General features: G+C 38.2%; 1 protein-coding gene and 1 long non-coding RNA gene across 10 annotated transcripts; both read left to right on the forward strand.

Annotated features, from left to right (window-relative positions):
* Positions 1-1,111: 1,111 nt before the first annotated feature.
* LOC142949775 (uncharacterized) lies at positions 1,112-4,381 on the forward strand. Of its 4 annotated transcripts, none has more exons than XR_012954080.1 (4): positions 1,161-1,201; positions 2,647-2,736; positions 2,964-3,171; positions 3,265-4,381. It is a non-coding gene; the product is annotated as an uncharacterized LOC142949775 (long non-coding RNA). The 4 variants fall into 4 exon arrangements; XR_012954081.1 differs by having other exon boundaries at positions 1,175-1,201; positions 2,650-2,736; XR_012954079.1 differs by lacking the exon at positions 2,647-2,736 and having other exon boundaries at positions 1,112-1,201.
* Positions 4,382-6,179: 1,798 nt separating this feature from the next.
* Positions 6,180-17,071, forward strand: LOC142949821 (caspase b-like). 6 transcript variants are annotated; one of them, XR_012954086.1, is made up of 7 exons: positions 6,180-6,400; positions 7,750-8,044; positions 8,566-10,336; positions 11,855-12,122; positions 12,220-14,139; positions 15,657-15,924; positions 16,022-17,071. XR_012954086.1 is itself a non-coding variant. In XM_076091661.1 (3 exons), exons 2-3 carry the CDS (start codon positions 15,666-15,668, stop codon positions 16,183-16,185), a joined length of 423 nt encoding a protein of 140 aa, XP_075947776.1. In that variant the 5' UTR covers positions 14,072-14,139; positions 15,657-15,665; the 3' UTR covers positions 16,186-17,071. The 6 variants fall into 6 exon arrangements, 2 of the variants coding, with proteins under 2 accessions (XP_075947776.1, XP_075947778.1); XR_012954087.1 differs by lacking the exon at positions 6,180-6,400 and adding an exon at positions 6,408-7,036; XR_012954088.1 differs by lacking the exons at positions 6,180-6,400; positions 7,750-8,044 and having other exon boundaries at positions 10,246-10,336.
* The last annotated feature ends 1,131 nt before the right edge of the window (positions 17,072-18,202 follow it).

Raw genomic sequence — 18,202 nt, forward strand, 5'->3', positions numbered from 1 at the left:
AAATGCGGAGGGGGAGGGGTACACCCTGCTTGCGACACCAGAGAGGGGGGTGAGAAACACACACACACACACACACACACACACACACACACACACTCATGGCATTATTTCTCTTTCTCACAAATGTGTAAAAGTTGTAATCCTTAAGAGGAACAGCTGATTCCTTAGTCAATGAAAAGTTAGAGACAAATACAGAGAGAATACGTTGAATTGATGTTGCTGAAAAAATGTGGACCATGAATTCTATCAAAAATGTGTATTGATATAATAAATACCGTCAACATTAAGACTAAAGCGGTAGCCGAGTATTCTCTATGTCCCAACACGTTTTAAAGTGTTGATCCTGAGATTTAAGTGCAGCTCCGTCACGTCTGCAGGTGCTTGTCATCTCCACCTGGTGTCAGCAGGTGGAGCCACATTGATGTGACAACAGCTTTGTGTGATTCTGTATCTGTGGTGTAAACCTGCAGGAAGATGAGGACAGAAAGAGCCTCAACAAGTGAGACAACATATCTATCATATATTCATTTTTTAAATTTTTTTAGTGGAACTCATGTGAAACATCTTCTGGATGATGTGAGTGATCAAATAAATCCAGTTGAATATCTGGAAATGAGTGATGTGAAACTGAATTTGTGCCATTTTCTTCTTTATGACGTAATTATAGTGTGACTGTCTAACTTTTACACAGATGTTCCTGATGAAATAGTTTCAGATGATTATCAATTATTGCAACCTGCTACATCTGACATGTTCTCTCTCCGCTTTAGTGCAGCCATTGTTATAATCAGATCGCTGTTATACTAACCCAGACGGACTCTTGTTATCTTGGAGTTATTAGTTTGTTTCTTTGCTTACTTATTTATTTATTGCAAGACAAAAGACAAAACATTAACAGAACGAAATGAGGAAGACTTAAACAGTGAATACAGAGCAGTTATCACATTTTATTAGGGAAAGAGAAAAGAAGATGTTCATTTTATATCAATAAAAATAATGTTGCAAACCAAAAGAACTAACAGGAAAGAGTCAAACATAAACTGCTGACTTAAGGATGGAAGATCTCTAAAATATTCCTGTGTGCTGTAATAAGATTTCCCTTCATTGCAGCCTCACATTCTTTAGAAACCGAAACTAAAGTTATATCCGTCATTCTGTGTGTTTTCTGTCGCTTGGTGTACTGTGGGTTGTCGGAGCCGCGGTGAGTCCTTTTCCTATTAAAATGTTCATTAAATGATACTTTTGGTTTGTAAAAATCAAACAGTTAAAGTTTCAGCAGAAGTTTGTAAAACCTGCCGGAACCAGTTTGTCGACACGATGTTGTAACACGGACGGTGGTCGTGATTTTTGGGTGTGTCGTTCTTTCTCAGGGGATGTCTAACGGTGTTTGTTTCATATTTATTATTGTAAATCCTTTATCATATATTCATGTCTTCATTGTGGGAGTGTTGTTTTTAGTCCCGTTTGTTCGTTTTGTTCTGTTATAACGAGGTAAAGACCATAAACCCAAATCTCAGATCCTCGTGAGAATCCAATAATGTTGTGAAGGATTTCCGGAAATGACTTTATACTAAAGCAGCCGTCATGAAGGGTTTATGAGTCGGAACTCTTTCTTCAGCATGTAGCTCTTTAAAGTGACTCTGCTGTTTTTACACGACGATCAGTGGACTCACCAGCACATACTGTATATGAGAACAGTTATTATAGGACATAACCCCGATGGATCAGGTGATTGCTTGACTAACGATGTGAACAGCTTGCATTGTGGGAAATGTAGGCTCCAGTGGTTTTGGAGCTCGAGGGACTGAAAGTCAGGGTATCTCGGCCCCAGTTTGGCCCCAAGTGACTTTCTAACATTTGCTGGTTTCCTGTTATAACAGCAGACAAGGACGCGCACAGACGTTTTGACGGGCTGTTGCTCTAACCTGAAAGAAAAAGCTATAAAGAAAATGTGTTTTCGTCATTGTTTGAATTATTAAGATCCATAAACGTGTACAATATATATGTACATTTAATAGATTTCAGTATATTTCAGAGCTTAGCTTGGACCTCTTTTGGATAATTTCCAGATGAATTCTGAATTGTGATGTTAAAAACATAAGTAGTTATTAATAAATAGTATTAGGTATAATTATTAGTTATCAAATATATTTATGTTAACAATGGTGGAATGTAACTATTTACTAAAGTACTGTTCTAAAGTGTGATTTTGAAGTATACTTGTACTTGTGTATTTTCATTTTATGCTACTTTATTCTTCAACTCCACATCTCAGATGTTAATATTGTACTTTTTACTCTTCAACATTTATGCAATATCTAATATCTAATAAATGATGACGTATTCATTATTGAATAAACTTCCCACAATATATAAGGTGATTATTATGAGCTCTACCTTTACCAGCTGCAACATTAAAGGGATGGACACATTAATGCATCAATAATTATAATCCAATAATATTATATTATCCTGAAATGGATGATTCAGCAATTATGTACTACTCATATTTAAAATACAGTATAAAAGTTTTAGCCCGGCCTTGAACACATCCTGGACTCCAGACATGACGAGTTATTTAATGGAGATAAACTCGTGACCCTTTGTGAAAGGTTAACTCGTGACTTCATTGTGTCCCTTTTCCAGCAGGTGTAAGTAGGCCAATAGTCCATTGGAGTGCTACCTGGTGAATTAAAGAGATCGCTAAATACACTTCCCACATCTTGCCGATCAAAGGTTCTTGTTATTAATGTGTAAACCTGATCTGTATCAACATCATTAAATGATTTGTGTAATACGCTGCAGCCCTAGTCAAGAACCTCCTTTAAACTAGGACAGATATGAGAGTATTATTAATCTTCTCATCTAACTTTTGGCAACAAAGCGAATAAGAATGTTGTCAAATTATTCCTTTACCATGAATGCTAATCTGGAAACGTATTTACCCTCTTCTACCTGCACAGTGAGCAGACATGTCGGTTCCACAAGTGCTACTTGAGACTGTGGACAATTTGATCAAAAATGACTTAAAAAAGTTGAAGTGGATCAAACCGATTCATCGAGAATTGATCGACACCTACAGCGACGAAATGGCTGTGAACGTCACTGCTGAGGTTCTGAAGAAATTGGGCAGAAATAACGATGCAAAGAAGTTGAAGAACAGTTACGCAGGTGGATGTTTCTTACATTTACAGGTCAAAGTAAGCAAAATTAGATTCTTTCCCTTCTTTTACATTATTCTCTGCATCTGTATGTTTTCATCAGCAGCGGGAAACACAGCTGCACCCTCCACATCTGCTGCAGCACCTCCTGCTGCTCCCGTAGAAACTCCTGCTGCTCCCGCACCACCTCCTGCTGCTCCCGTAGAAACTCCTGCTGCTCCCGTAGCACCTCCTGCTGCTCTCGTAGCAATGATGGCTCAGGAAAGAAGTATCATCATCGCCCCGACAGTCACAGGTGGCACCTCTGGGACATGGAATATAACCATCAATAAATAGACTCATGAAACACATCCAGATGGAGATAAGGGAATACACACGTTTATTTTTATTATTATTGCCCAGATTGGCATTTAATGCCGGCTGTATTGTTCTTAGTGCAGTTCGATACACACACACACACACACACACACACACACACACACATACCGAGGGGCTCCACGGACATACAGGGGACTTCCATATTAGGAGGTACATTATTGCGGCCATGTCATGAAGTGCACTCTGCACGTGTGCATCTGGGGCCGAGGTGTTTTAATGTCGTCGGCATAGCTGACGCCAGAACAGCTGTCTGATACAAAACTATAAAGCATCATGAAATGTTTATCTCATGTGCACCTGCATTGGAGCCTCTCTATAGACCAAAATAGAAGCGCTCCGTCAAAATGTATAATTCTCAATTATCCATCAGTTATAGTTCCGGGTCCAGATAAGACAGCGTCTGACCGCGGTCCGCCTATTAGTGACCCCTGCTATAGACTCTACCAGGTGAAGTATTCTGTATGAAATGTGCTCGCTTAGACGGCCCCTACATCATGCTATGTACACGGGGTCGCTCACACACATACAGCTCCATACTAATATACACACACACACCTACACACACACACAAGCAAACATTTTTATTCATTTTTACTCATTTATGTTAATTTACTATAATCATTTATTGCTTAGGAATGTGACCTCGAGAGACGGTAGAGCCAACAACCTTGCTGAAGAGTACATATATTTTAAAGATGACTCTGTTATTTACCCTGCGTGGCAAAAATGTATGAAGTTACACGTACTTAGATTTCTAATCATATTTCTAAGATTTGTTGTGACATCATTTATCATTGTTCCATTGTTGTAAATCATGTATCCATGTAGCCCGATGAGAGCATGAGGGGGGGTGGGGGGGGGGGGGGGGAGGGGGGGTACACAACGAGCCTATAGAGAACATCTGTAACTATTGCTTGAGAGTTCATGGAGCGGAGCTACTCAGTTGTCTGACCCTCGGAACTGGTAGAATCTACGCTTTGATTGGCCAGTCTGCGTTCGAGGGGCGGGGCTTAGTGAAGAGTCAATTACGTGTGTAAAATGGGCACCTTTGCATTGTGATGTCATTGTTTCATCACCAGCAAACACTTGTGGGTGCCCACAGGAGGAGGTATTGTTATTCATACGTAATACGCCCGTCATTTCATTTGGGCTGAATGTTATGATTGGACGTCCTACCTGCCTGTCTACCTGCCTGTCTACCTGCCTGTCTGCCTGTCTACCTGCATGCACTCTGACCGTGCACTCAGTGGATCTTCCACATTTGTTATCTCAACATTACCAACCTCAGCTTTAAGTCTCAGAGAGCCAGTCCAAGTCTAATGACGACCAAATCCTTTACATTGATGTGACACCAGATCTGTCAGTATATGCATTTTTAGACCTCCAATACATTTTAATATAATTGTTTTAAAATGTGTTAGAACACAAGCAGCCTGTATTTTTATAACACTTGTGTAAATAGTTTGTGTGCTCATGGCATTATTTCTCTTTCTCACAAATGTGTAAAAGTTGTAATCCTTAAGAGGAACAGCTGATTCCTTAGTCAATGAAAAGTTAGAGACAAATACAGAGAGAATACGTTGAATTGATGTTGCTGAACAAATGCGGACCATGAATACTATCAAAAATGTGTATTAATATAATAAATACCGTCAACATTAAGACTGAAGCGGTAGCCGAGTATTCTCTATGTCCCAACACGTTTTAAAGTGTTGATCCTGAGATTTAAGTACAGCTCCGTCACGTCTGCAGGTGCTTGTCATCTCCACCTGGTGTCAGCAGTTGTATTATGTACGAAAATAACCCCGATTGATCAGGTGATTGCTTGATTCAATATAATTGGAATTTAATAAACTCTGTTATTTAAAAAGCAGTTTTCTGTGATTACTTTCTGCATGTGTATTGTGATATTATAGCTGGATATTAAGGTCTGTGCTCGAATTCAAACCTTCACTGTTGACTCTGAATGTGTAATAGTACTTTGTTGACATTGTGAGTGAACACTAATTATGAGACTTCAATTATAGTTTGGTTATTGGTCCCTGTTCTCAGGGTGGTGTCCCGTTATTATTAATAATCTTATTGACATTAATAAATCTATTGATGTTAATAATTTAGTTTTTCATATTTGCTGATAACCAAACCGCTCACTGGATATCTTCTCTTTTTCGGACCATTCTCTGTGAACCCTAGAGATGGTTGTGAGTGAAAACCCCAGTAGATCAGCAGTCTTTTAAATACTCAGACCAGCCCGTCGGCACCAACAACCATGTCACGTTCAAAGTCACTTAAATCCCCTTTCTTCCCCATTCTGATGCTCGGTTTGAACTTCAGCAAGTCGTCTACACATACATATATACGTACATATACATATATATATATATATATATATATATATTATATATATATATATATATATATTATATATATATATACTGTATGTCTTCTGCCTCTGACTGAGGATAAACTACTGACACCAATAACTGCCAGCATGAAAATGTGCAGTTCATTATTTCTTTTTTCAAACAACATGAACATAATAACATTCATTACAAAAGTTCTGATCAAAGGAAAAGGTTTGAATGGTGACTGATGTGACACAAACTGTTGACTTAAGGATGGAAGATCTGTCTAAAATATTCCTGTGTGCTGTAATAAGATTTCCCTTCATTGGAGCTGAGGGGCTCAAACAGGCGGAGAACAAAAGGAAAGTATTTTTGGATGTAAAGCTTTCCAGATGTTTGTTATCGAGCTGAACCTTGTGGTCGAGCTGCAGCCTCACATTCTTTAGAAACCGAAACTAACATTTTACCCGCCAGTGTTTTCTGTCGCTTGGTGTACTGTGGGTTGTCGGAGCCGCGGTGAGTCCTTTCCTATTAAAATGTTCATTAAATGATACTTTTGGTTCCGGCGCTGCTTCGCTGTTTGAGCACTTTGTAAAAATCAAACAGTTAAAGTTTCAGCAGAAGTTTGTAAAACCTTCAGGAACCAGTTTGTCGACACAATGTTGTAACACGGACGGTGGTGTCTTCTTTAGATGTGTCGTTCTTTCTCAGGGGATTTGAACGTGTTTGTTTCATATTTATTCATGCAAATCCTTTATCATATTCATGTCTTCATTGCCCCGCTATAGGAGTGTTGTTTAGCCCAAATATAAGTCTCAGATCCTCACGAGAGTCCAATAATGTTGAGAAGGATTTCCGGAAATTACTTTCCACTGAAGCAGCCTTATGAAGGGTTTATGAATCGAGTCTAAAGGCTTTATTAATGTCAGCTCATAAGTTACTAACACGTGGTGAATTTGCTAAGTTGTAGGAACTCTTTCTTCAGCATGCAGCTCTTTAAAGTCAACAGACAACAGGGGGGTAAACAGTCTGTAAAACAAGCTTTGAGTTGGTATCTTCCACAAGGAAGTTCAGACACTCTGTTCCCGCTTTCTTCTTGGTGCTGTAACCTCGAGAGGAAAAGCAGCTTACAAGGATATAGAAAAGGAGAAGGTGAGTATTAATTAGTCTTTGCTGCTTCGTTCTTTTAGATTCCTTAATAACATTCATTACAAAACTATGTTCCGATCAAAGGAAAAGGTTTGAATGGTGACTGATGTGATCCATTTATGAGTTTAATAGTCCAGTGAAGAGTCTTTTATTATCACAAGTTGAAAGGTGAGGCAGTTTAACAAATTACACAACCTGTTCTGTACTTGTTTTGTTGAGAAATAGACAATTCGTCAGTTGTATAAATAGCAGAGGACTTACTCAAATGTTTGTTTCTATCTTTGTTCTTGCTTTTAGCCGTTTGTTGTGTATTTCTATTTTCCTGTAAATTATTCTGTGATTTAAATTAATTATATTTGTTCACATAAAGAAGATTCTGATCCGAACAAAGCCTCAAAAATTGTCATTTTATAGTTTTTTCTAAAATATATATTAGTTCACCCATAAATACAATATAATAAAATATAATACATTTAATTAAACGTACTGTGTGGAAATCTTTTGTTTTTACATCCCAGATGAAGAACAAAGACATTTTAACATGAGACTCGACATGCAGGCCGTTAGAGTAGCTTCAGTGTTTATGGTTCATAAAATATATGGCGTGTTGAGAAAATGAAATCAGAAATTCTCAATAAATGGTATATATTTACCTGGTAAAGCTGTCAGAGTGATGGTTCCTGGTTTTCTTTTGTTCATTCGTCTCTCTCTTATAGATGTCGTCGCGGAATTTCGAGACAAAGTGGAAAACAGCCCTGACCTCCATCCTGGAGGAGCTGAGCCCGCCACAATTCAGGAAGTTAATTATCAGTCTGGACAAAATCCCTCAAGGTCAGAAGACGGAGACGCACAGAGAAGAATTCCCTGATATCATCATCCAGTTCTACGGGACTGAAGGGTCCATCTCTGTGATCGATAAAGAAATGAAGGTCCCGAGGAAGGACGCTAAAGTCCAGGAGCCACTGCAACGCTTTGTGGAGGAAGTGAAGAAACGACGACAGAAAATAAAAGGTGAGTTCAGAAGATCAACCGTCTGAATCCATTTAGATTATTGACCCCATGTTGAGTTCTTTACAAAGTGATCAGAGCGAATATATAAAACACAAATACATAACTGATTTCCAGAAACACAGACGAGCAAACTGGATGTGTTTCATCCAGTTATTAGGACCCGAGCACCGACGTAGTCGGAGTGGAGGACCTATTGTTCTTCTAATTAGGGCCCGAGCATCGACGTAGTCGGAGCGGAGGACCTATTGTTCTTCTAATTAGGGCCCGAGTACTGACGTAAATTGACTTGGAAGTGGATCAAACCGATTCATTGAGAATTGATAGAGACCTACGGCGACGAAATGGCTGTGAACGTCACTGTTCAGGTTCTGAAGAAGATGAGCAACAATAACGCTGCAAAGAAGTTGAAGAACAGACACGCAGTTGGATGTTTCTTAAATACATTTACAAGTCAAAGTAAGCAAAATCAGATTCTTTCCCTTATTTTTACATTATTCTCTGCATCTGTATGTTTTCATCAGCAGGGGGAAACACAGCTGCACCCTCCACCTCCACATCTGCTGCAGCACCTCCTGCTGCTCCTGCTGCTCCTGCCTCAATGACGGATCAGCAAGGAAGTATCATCATCGCCCCGAATGTCACAGGTGGCACCTCTGCGACATGGAATATAAACATCACCAAATAGAGTCACGAAACACATCCAGATCGAGATAAGGGAATACACACTGGTTTTGTTTTGTTATTTTTATTATTATTATTGCTGTAATTGACCCGTTGCTAAGCCCCGCCTCCTGCTGCTTTTCCGTCAAGTTGTCAGAGCTACGTTACCATGGAGCCCACACTGTCACTAACTGCACTCCCTGAATAAAAAGTGATTTCAGAGTGAGGCAGACAGAAGGCTCTACAATATGCATTTAAAGAATAAATATGGAACTGATTCAGCAGTGAAAACAGGTGAAACAGATAAAGATAGAAGCTGAAGCTACAGATCACAGTGTGAAAGTGAAAGATCACCTGATGATCGAGACAGAAGACAATGAAATTATGGAACAACTCTGTTCCTGTAAAGCCTGGTAGGTCTTCATTCCCCCTTACAATCATTAAAAAGCAGCATGTGTATACATTCAGTACACCTTCAGTAGCTAGCGTAGTGTATAAGTGCTAATGATATTTTATGATATAATAAATATACTCTGCTAATGTTGGCTCCACAGGTTTTTACGTGAAACGTAACATTTTAGTAATGTTTATCTCCTTCAACCTCTCCGGGTAACGAGTATCATAATGGATTTAAGTACAGCTCCGTCACGTCTGCAGGTGCTTGTCATCTCCACCTGGTGTCAGCAGGTGGAGCCACATTGATGTGACAACAGGTTTGTGTGCTTCTGTATCTGTGGTGTAAACCTGCAGGAAGATGAGGACAGAAAGAGCCTCAACAAGCTTGAGAACATCAAAGTCTTACTTTGTGGGTGTTTTTTTAATTGTTTTTAGTGGAACTCATGTGAAACATCTTCTGGATGATGTGATTGATTAAATAAATCCAGTTGAATATCTGGAAAGGAGTGATGTGAAACTGAATTTGTGACATTTCCTTCTTTATGATGTAATTATAGTGTGACTGTTTAACTTTTACACAGATTTTCCTGCTGAAATAGTTTCAGATGATTATCAATTATTGCAACCTGCTTCATCTGACATTTTGGATTGAAGAATAGACTTTTGACGGCTGTTCTCTCTACGCTTTAGTGCCATTGTTATGTAATCAGATCGCTGTTATACTAACCCAGAGACTCTTTATATCTTGGAGTTATTAGTGTTTGTTTATTTATTTGTGTCTTTGCTTACTTTTATTTATTAGACGAAAGATAAAACATTAACAGAAGGAAATGAGGAAGACATAAACAGTGAATACAGAGCAGTTATCAACATTTTATTAGGGAAAGAGAAAACAAGATGTTCATTCTATATATATAAAAATAAAGTTGCAAACCAAAAGAACTAACAGGAAAGAGTCAAACACAAACTGCTGACTTAAGGATGGAAGATCTGTCTAAAATATTCCTGTGTGCTGTAATAAGATTTCCCTTCATTGGAGCTGAGGGGCTCAAACAGGCGGAGAACAAAAGGAAAGTATTTTTGGATGTAAAGCGTTCCAGATGTTTGTTATCGAGCTGAACCTTGTGGTCGCTCAGACGAGCTGCAGCCTCACATTCTTTAAACCGAAAGTAAATTTATACGCGCCATTCTGTGTGTTTTCTGTCGCTTGGTGTACTGTGGGTTGTCGGAGCCGCGGTGAGTCCTTTTCCTATTAAAATGTTCATTAAATGATACTTTTGGTTCCGGCGCTGCTTCGCTGTTTGAGCACTTTGTAAAAATCAAACAGTTAAAGTTTCAGCAGAAGTTTGTAAAACCTTCAGGAACCAGTTTGTCGACACAATGTTGTAACACGGACGGTGGTGTCTTCTTTAGATGTGTCGTTCTTTCTCAGGGGATTTGAACGTGTTTGTTTCATATTTATTCATGCAAATCCTTTATCATATTCATGTCTTCATTGCCCCGCTATAGGAGTGTTGTTTAGCCAAAATATAAGTCTCAGATCCTCGTGAGAGTCCAATAATGTCGTGAAGGATTTCCTGAAATGACTTTCCACTGAAGCAGCCGTTATGAAGGGTTTATGAATCGAGTCTAAAGGCTTTATTAATGTCAGCTCATAAGTTACTAACACGTGGTGAATTTGCTCAGTTGTAGGAACTCTTTCTTCAGCATGCAGCTCTTTAAAGTGACACTCTGCTGTTTTTACACGACGATCAGTGGACTCACCACCATATATGTGAGAACAGTTGTATTATGTAAGGAAATAACCCCGATGAGCAGGTCATTGCTTGTTTAACGATGTTAACGACTTGCATTGTGGGAAATGTAGGCTCCAGATGTTAACTTTCCAGATGAATTATGAATTGTGATGTTAAAAATATAAGTAATTGTTAATAAATAGTATTAGGTATGATTAATAATTATCAAATATATTTATGTTAACAATGGTGGAATGTAACTATTTACTAAAGTACTGTTCTAAAGTGTGTTTTTTAAGTACTTGTACTTGTGTATTTTCATTTTATGCTACTTTATTCTTCCACTCCACATCTCAGATGTTAATATTGTACTTTTTACTCTTCAATATTTATGCAATATCTAATATCTAATAAATGATGACATATTAATTATTGAATAAACTTCCCACAATATATAAAGTCATTATTATGAGCTCTTTACCAGCTGCAACATTAAAGGGATGGACACATTAATTCATCAATAATTATAATCCAATAATATTATATTATCCTGAAATGGATGATTTGGTGATTTAATTTGGTCTGACTTTAGCAATTATGTGCTACTCATATTTAAAATACAGTATAAAAGTTTTATTTTTTTCCCACTGACGGGCAGCTCAGCTAAAGATGGCAAATGGGCTGTTACTAGGGCAACTTTAGCCGGGCCTTGAACACATCCTGGACTCCAGACATGACGACTTATTTGAAGGAGATAAACTCATATCAACTTCCCACATCCTGCCGATCAAAGGTTCTTGTTATTAATGTGTAAACCTGATCTGTATCAACATCATTAAATTATTTGTGTAATACGCTGCAGCCCTCAAGAACCTCCTTTAAACTAGGACAGATATGAGAGTATTATTAATCTTCTCGTCTAACTTTTGGCAACAAAGCAAATAAGAATATTGTCAAATTATTCCTTTAACATTGAATGCTAATCTGGAAACGTATTTACCCTCTTCTACCTGCACAGTGAGCAGACATGGCGGTTCCACGCCTGCTACTTGAGATTCTGGAAGATCTGATCGAAGATGACTTCAACGAGTTTAAGTGGTTGCTCGAGAATGGTGTTGACTTCAAACCGATTGCCCGGTCCCACCTGGAGAACGCGAAACGGAGAGACACTGTGAGAAAGATGATAGACACCTACGGTGAAGAAATGGCTGTGAAGATCGCTGTTGGTGTTCTGAAAGAGATGAGCAACAATAACGCTGCAGAGAAGTTGAAGAACAGTTACGCAGGTGGATGTTTCTTAAATACATTTACAGGTCAAAGTAAGCAAAATTAAATTCTTTCCCTTTTTTTACATTATTCTCTGCATCTGTATGTTTTCATCAGCAGGGGGAAACACAGCTACACCCTCCACCTCCACATCTGCTGCAGCACCTCCTGCTGCTCCTGCTGCTCCTGCCTCAATGACGGCTCAGCAAGGAAGTATCATCATCGCCCCGAATGTCACAGGTGGCACCTCTGGGACATGGAATATAAACATCAACAAATAGACTCATGAAACACATCCAGATCGAGATAAGGGAATACACACTTGTTTTATTTTGTTATTTTTATTATTATTATTGCTGTAATTGACCCGTTGCTAAGCCCCGCCTCCTGCTGCTTTTCTGTCAAGTTGTCAGAGCTACGTTACCATGGAGCCCACACTGTCACTAACTGCACTCCCTGAATAAAAAGTGATTTCAGAGTGAAGCAGACAGAAGGCTCTACAATATGCATTTAAAGAATAAATATGGAACTGATTCAGCAGTGAAAACAGGTGAAACAGATAAAGATAGAAGCTAAAGCTACAGATCACAGTGTGAAAGTGAAACATCACCTGATGATCGAGACAGAAGACAATGAAATTATGGAACAACTCTGTTCCTGTAAAGCCTGGTAGGTCTTCATTCCCCCTAACAATCATTAAAAAGCAGCATGTGTATACATTCAGTACACCTTCAGTAGCTAGCGTAGTGTATAAGTGCTAATGATATTTTATGATATGCTAAAGTCTCTGCTAATGTTGGCTCCACAGGTTTTTACGTGAAACGTAACATTTTAGTAATGTTTATCTCCTTCAACCTCTCCGGGTAACGAGTATCATAATGGATTTAAGTACAGCTCCGTCACGTCTGCAGCTGCTTGTCATCTCCACCTGGTGTCAGCAGGTGGAGCCACATTGATGTGACAACAGGTTTGTGTGCTTCTGTATCTGTGGTGTAAACCTGCAGGAAGATGAGGACAGAAAGAGCCTCAACAAGTTTGAGAACATCAAAGTCTTACTTTGTGGGTGTTTTTTAAATTGTTTTTAGTGGAACTCATGTGAAACATCTTCTGGATGATGTGATTGATCAAATAAATCCAGTTGAATATCTGGAAAGGAGTGATGTGAAACTGAATTTGTGACATTTCCTTCTTTATGATGTAATTATAGTGTGACTGTTTAACTTTTACACAGATTTTCCTGCTGAAATAGTTTCAGATGATTATCAATTATTGCAACCTGCTTCATCTGACATTTTGATTTGAAGAATAGACTTTTGACGGCTGTTCTCTCTACGCTTTAGTGCCATTGTTATCTAATCAGATCGCTGTTATACTAACCCAGAGACTCTTTATATCTTGGAGTTATTAGTTTGTTTCTTTGTTTGTTTACGTACTTATTTATTTATTGCAAGACAAAAGACAAAACATCAACAGAATTATTTTTCTTAAATTGAATAGGTCCTGCTCTATTATTTTATTATATTGTATATTTTGTGCATTTTCCACACTTAATATTTTTATTTTATTGTGTAACCTTGTTTGCTGCTGCCACAGACAAATTTCCCCTTGGGGATGAATAAAGTATATTTCTATTCTATTCTATTCTAAATGAGGAAGACTTAAACAGTGAATACAGAGCAGTTATCAACATGTTATTAGGGAAAGAGAAAACTAAATGGTAATTTTATATCAATAGATATGAAGTTGCAAACCAAAAAAACAAACAGGAAAGAGTCAAACACAAACTGCTGACTTAAGGATGGAAGATCTGTCTAAAATATTCCTGTGTGCTGTAATAAGATTTCCCTTCATTGGAGCTGAGGGGCTCAAACAGGCGGAGAACAAAAGGAAAGTATTTTTGGATGTAAAGTTTCCAGATGTTTGTTATCGAGCTGAACCTTGTGGTCGCTCAGACGAGCTGCAGCCTCACATTCTTTAGACCGAAAGTATTCTGTGTGTTTTCTGTCGCTTGGTGTACTGTGGGTTGTCGGAGCCGCGGTGAGTCCTTTTCCTATTAAAATGTTCATTAAATGATACTCTTGGTTCCGGCGCTGCTTCGCTGTTTGAGCACTTTGTAAAAATCAAACAGTTAAAGTTTCAGCAGAAGTTTGTAAAACCTTCAGGAACCAGTTTGTCGACACAATGTTGTAACACGGACGGTGGTGTCTTCTTTAGATGTGTCGTTCTTTCTCAGGGGATTTGAACGTGTTTGTTTCATATTTATTCATGCAAATCCTTTATCATATTCATGTCTTCATTGCCCCGCTATAGGAGTGTTGTTTAGCCCAAATATAAGTCTCAGATCCTCGTGAGAGTCCAATAATGTTGTGAAGGATTTCCTGAAATTACTTTCTACTGAAGCAGCCTTATGAAGGGTTTATGAATCGAGTCTAAAGGCTTTATTAATGTCAGCTCATAAGTTACTAACACGTGGTGAATTTGCTCAGTTGTAGGAACTCTTTCTTCAGCATGCAGCTCTTTAAAGTGACACTCTGCTGTTTTTACACGACGATCAGTGGACTCACCACCATATATGTGAGAACAGTTGTATTATGTAAGGAAATAACCCCGATGAGCAGGTCATTGCTTGTTTAACGATGTTAACGACTTGCATTGTGGGAAATGTAGGCTCCAGATGTTAACTTTCCAGATGAATTATGAATTGTGATGTTAAAAATATAAGTAATTGTTAATAAATAGTATTAGGTATGATTAATAATTATCAAATATATTTATGTTAACAATGGTGGAATGTAACTATTTACTAAAGTACTGTTCTAAAGTGTGTTTTTTAAGTACTTGTACTTGTGTATTTTCATTTTATGCTACTTTATTCTTCCACTCCACATCTCAGATGTTAATATTGTACTTTTTACTCTTCAATATTTATGCAATATCTAATATCTAATAAATGATGACATATTAATTATTGAATAAACTTCCCACAATATATAAAGTCATTATTATGAGCTCTTTACCAGCTGCAACATTAAAGGGATGGACACATTAATTCATCAATAATTATAATCCAATAATATTATATTATCCTGAAATGGATGATTTGGTGATTTAATTTGGTCTGACTTTAGCAATTATGTGCTACTCATATTTAAAATACAGTATAAAAGTTTTATTTTTTTCCCACTGACGGGCAGCTCAGCTAAAGATGGCAAATGGGCTGTTACTAGGGCAACTTTAGCCGGGCCTTGAACACATCCTGGACTCCAGACATGACGACTTATTTGAAGGAGATAAACTCATATCAACTTCCCACATCCTGCCGATCAAAGGTTCTTGTTATTAATGTGTAAACCTGATCTGTATCAACATCATTAAATTATTTGTGTAATACGCTGCAGCCCTCAAGAACCTCCTTTAAACTAGGACAGATATGAGAGTATTATTAATCTTCTCGTCTAACTTTTGGCAACAAAGCAAATAAGAATATTGTCAAATTATTCCTTTAACATTGAATGCTAATCTGGAAACGTATTTACCCTCTTCTACCTGCACAGTGAGCAGACATGGCGGTTCCACGCCTGCTACTTGAGATTCTGGAAGATCTGATCGAAGATGACTTCAACGAGTTTAAGTGGTTGCTCGAGAATGGTGTTGACTTCAAACCGATTGCCCGGTCCCACCTGGAGAACGCGAAACGGAGAGACACTGTGAGAAAGATGATAGACACCTACCGCGAAGAAATGGCTGTGAAGATCGCTGTTGGTGTTCTGAAAGAGATGGGCAACAATAACGCTGCAGAGAAGTTGAAGAACAGTTACGCAGGTGGATGTTTCTTAAATACATTTACAGGTCAAAGTAAGCAAAATTAAATTCTTTCCCTTTTTTTACATTATTCTCTGCATCTGTATGTTTTCATCAGCAGGGGGAAACACAGCTACACCCTCCACCTCCACATCTGCTGCAGCACCTCCTGCTGCTCCTGCTGCTCCTGCCTCAATGACGGCTCAGCAAGGAAGTATCATCATCGCCCCGAATGTCACAGGTGGCACCTCTGGGACATGGAATATAAACATCAACAAATAGACTCATGAAACACATCCAGATCGAGATAAGGGAATACACACTTGTTTTATTTTGTTATTTTTATTATTATTATTGCTGTAATTGACCCGTTGCTAAGCCCCGCCTCCTGCTGCTTTTCTGTCAAGTTGTCAGAGCTACGTTACCATGGAGCCCACACTGTCACTAACTGCACTCCCTGAATAAAAAGTGATTTCAGAGTGAAGCAGACAGAAGGCTCTACAATATGCATTTAAAGAATAAATATGGAACTGATTCAGCAGTGAAAACAGGTGAAACAGATAAAGATAGAAGCTGAAGCTACAGATCACAGTGTGAAAGTGAAACATCACCTGATGATCGAGACAGAAGACAATGAAATTATGGAACAACTCTGTTCCTGTAAAGCCTGGTAGGTCTTCATTCCCCCTAACAATCATTAAAAAGCAGCATGTGTATACATTCAGTACACCTTCAGTAGCTAGCGTAGTGTATAAGTGCTAATGATATTTTATGATATGCTAAAGTCTCTGCTAATGTTGGCTCCACAGGTTTTTACGTGAAACGTAACATTTTAGTAATGTTTATCTCCTTCAACCTCTCCGGGTAACGAGTATCATAATGGATTTAAGTACAGCTCCGTCACGTCTGCAGCTGCTTGTCATCTCCACCTGGTGTCAGCAGGTGGAGCCACATTGATGTGACAACAGGTTTGTGTGCTTCTGTATCTGTGGTGTAAACCTGCAGGAAGATGAGGACAGAAAGAGCCTCAACAAGTTTGAGAACATCAAAGTCTTACTTTGTGGGTGTTTTTTAAATTGTTTTTAGTGGAACTCATGTGAAACATCTTCTGGATGATGTGATTGATCAAATAAATCCAGTTGAATATCTGGAAAGGAGTGATGTGAAACTGAATTTGTGACATTTCCTTCTTTATGATGTAATTATAGTGTGACTGTTTAACTTTTACACAGATTTTCCTGCTGAAATAGTTTCAGATGATTATCAATTATTGCAACCTGCTTCATCTGACATTTTGATTTGAAGAATAGACTTTTGACGGCTGTTCTCTCTACGCTTTAGTGCAGCCATTGTTATCTAATCAGATCGCTGTTATACTAACCCAGAGACTCTTTATATCTTGGAGTTATTAGTTTGTTTCTTTGTTTGTTTACGTACTTATTTATTTATTGCAAGACAAAAGACAAAACATCAACAGAATTATTTTTCTTAAATTGAATAGGTCCTGCTCTATTATTTTATTATATTGTATATTTTGTGCATTTTCCACACTTAATATTTTTATTTTATTGTGTAACCTTGTTTGCTGCTGCCACAGACAAATTTCCCCTTGGGGATGAATAAAGTATATTTCTATTCTATTCTATTCTAAATGAGGAAGACTTAAACAGTGAATACAGAGCAGTTATCAACATGTTATTAGGGAAAGAGAAAACTAAATGGTAATTTTATATCAATAGATATGAAGTTGCAAACCAAAAAAACAAACAGGAAAGAGTCAAACACAAACTGCTGACTTAAGGATGGAAGATCTGTCTAAAATATTCCTGTGTGCTGTAATAAGATTTCCCTTCATTGGAGCTGAGGGGCTCAAACAGGCGGAGAACAAAAGGAAAGTATTTTTGGATGTAAAGCTTTCCAGATGTTTGTTATCGAGCTGAACCTTGTGGTCGCTCAGACGAGCTGCAGCCTCACATTCTTTAGACCGAAAGTATTCTGTGTGTTTTCTGTCGCTTGGTGTACTGTGGGTTGTCGGAGCCGCGGTGAGTCCTTTTCCTATTAAAATGTTCATTAAATGATACTTTTGGTTCCGGCGCTGCTTCGCTGTTTGAGCACTTTGTAAAAATCAAACAGTTAAAGTTTCAGCAGAAGTTTGTAAAACCTTCAGGAACCAGTTTGTCGACACAATGTTGTAACACGGACGGTGGTGTCTTCTTTAGATGTGTCGTTCTTTCTCAGGGGATTTGAACGTGTTTGTTTCATATTTATTCATGCAAATCCTTTATCATATTCATGTCTT

Source organism: Anarhichas minor, unplaced genomic scaffold (genome assembly GCF_050575085.1).
Source record: "Anarhichas minor isolate MPS153535 unplaced genomic scaffold, ASM5057508v1 ptg000014l, whole genome shotgun sequence".
NCBI classification, from domain to species: domain Eukaryota; kingdom Metazoa; phylum Chordata; class Actinopteri; order Perciformes; family Anarhichadidae; genus Anarhichas; species Anarhichas minor.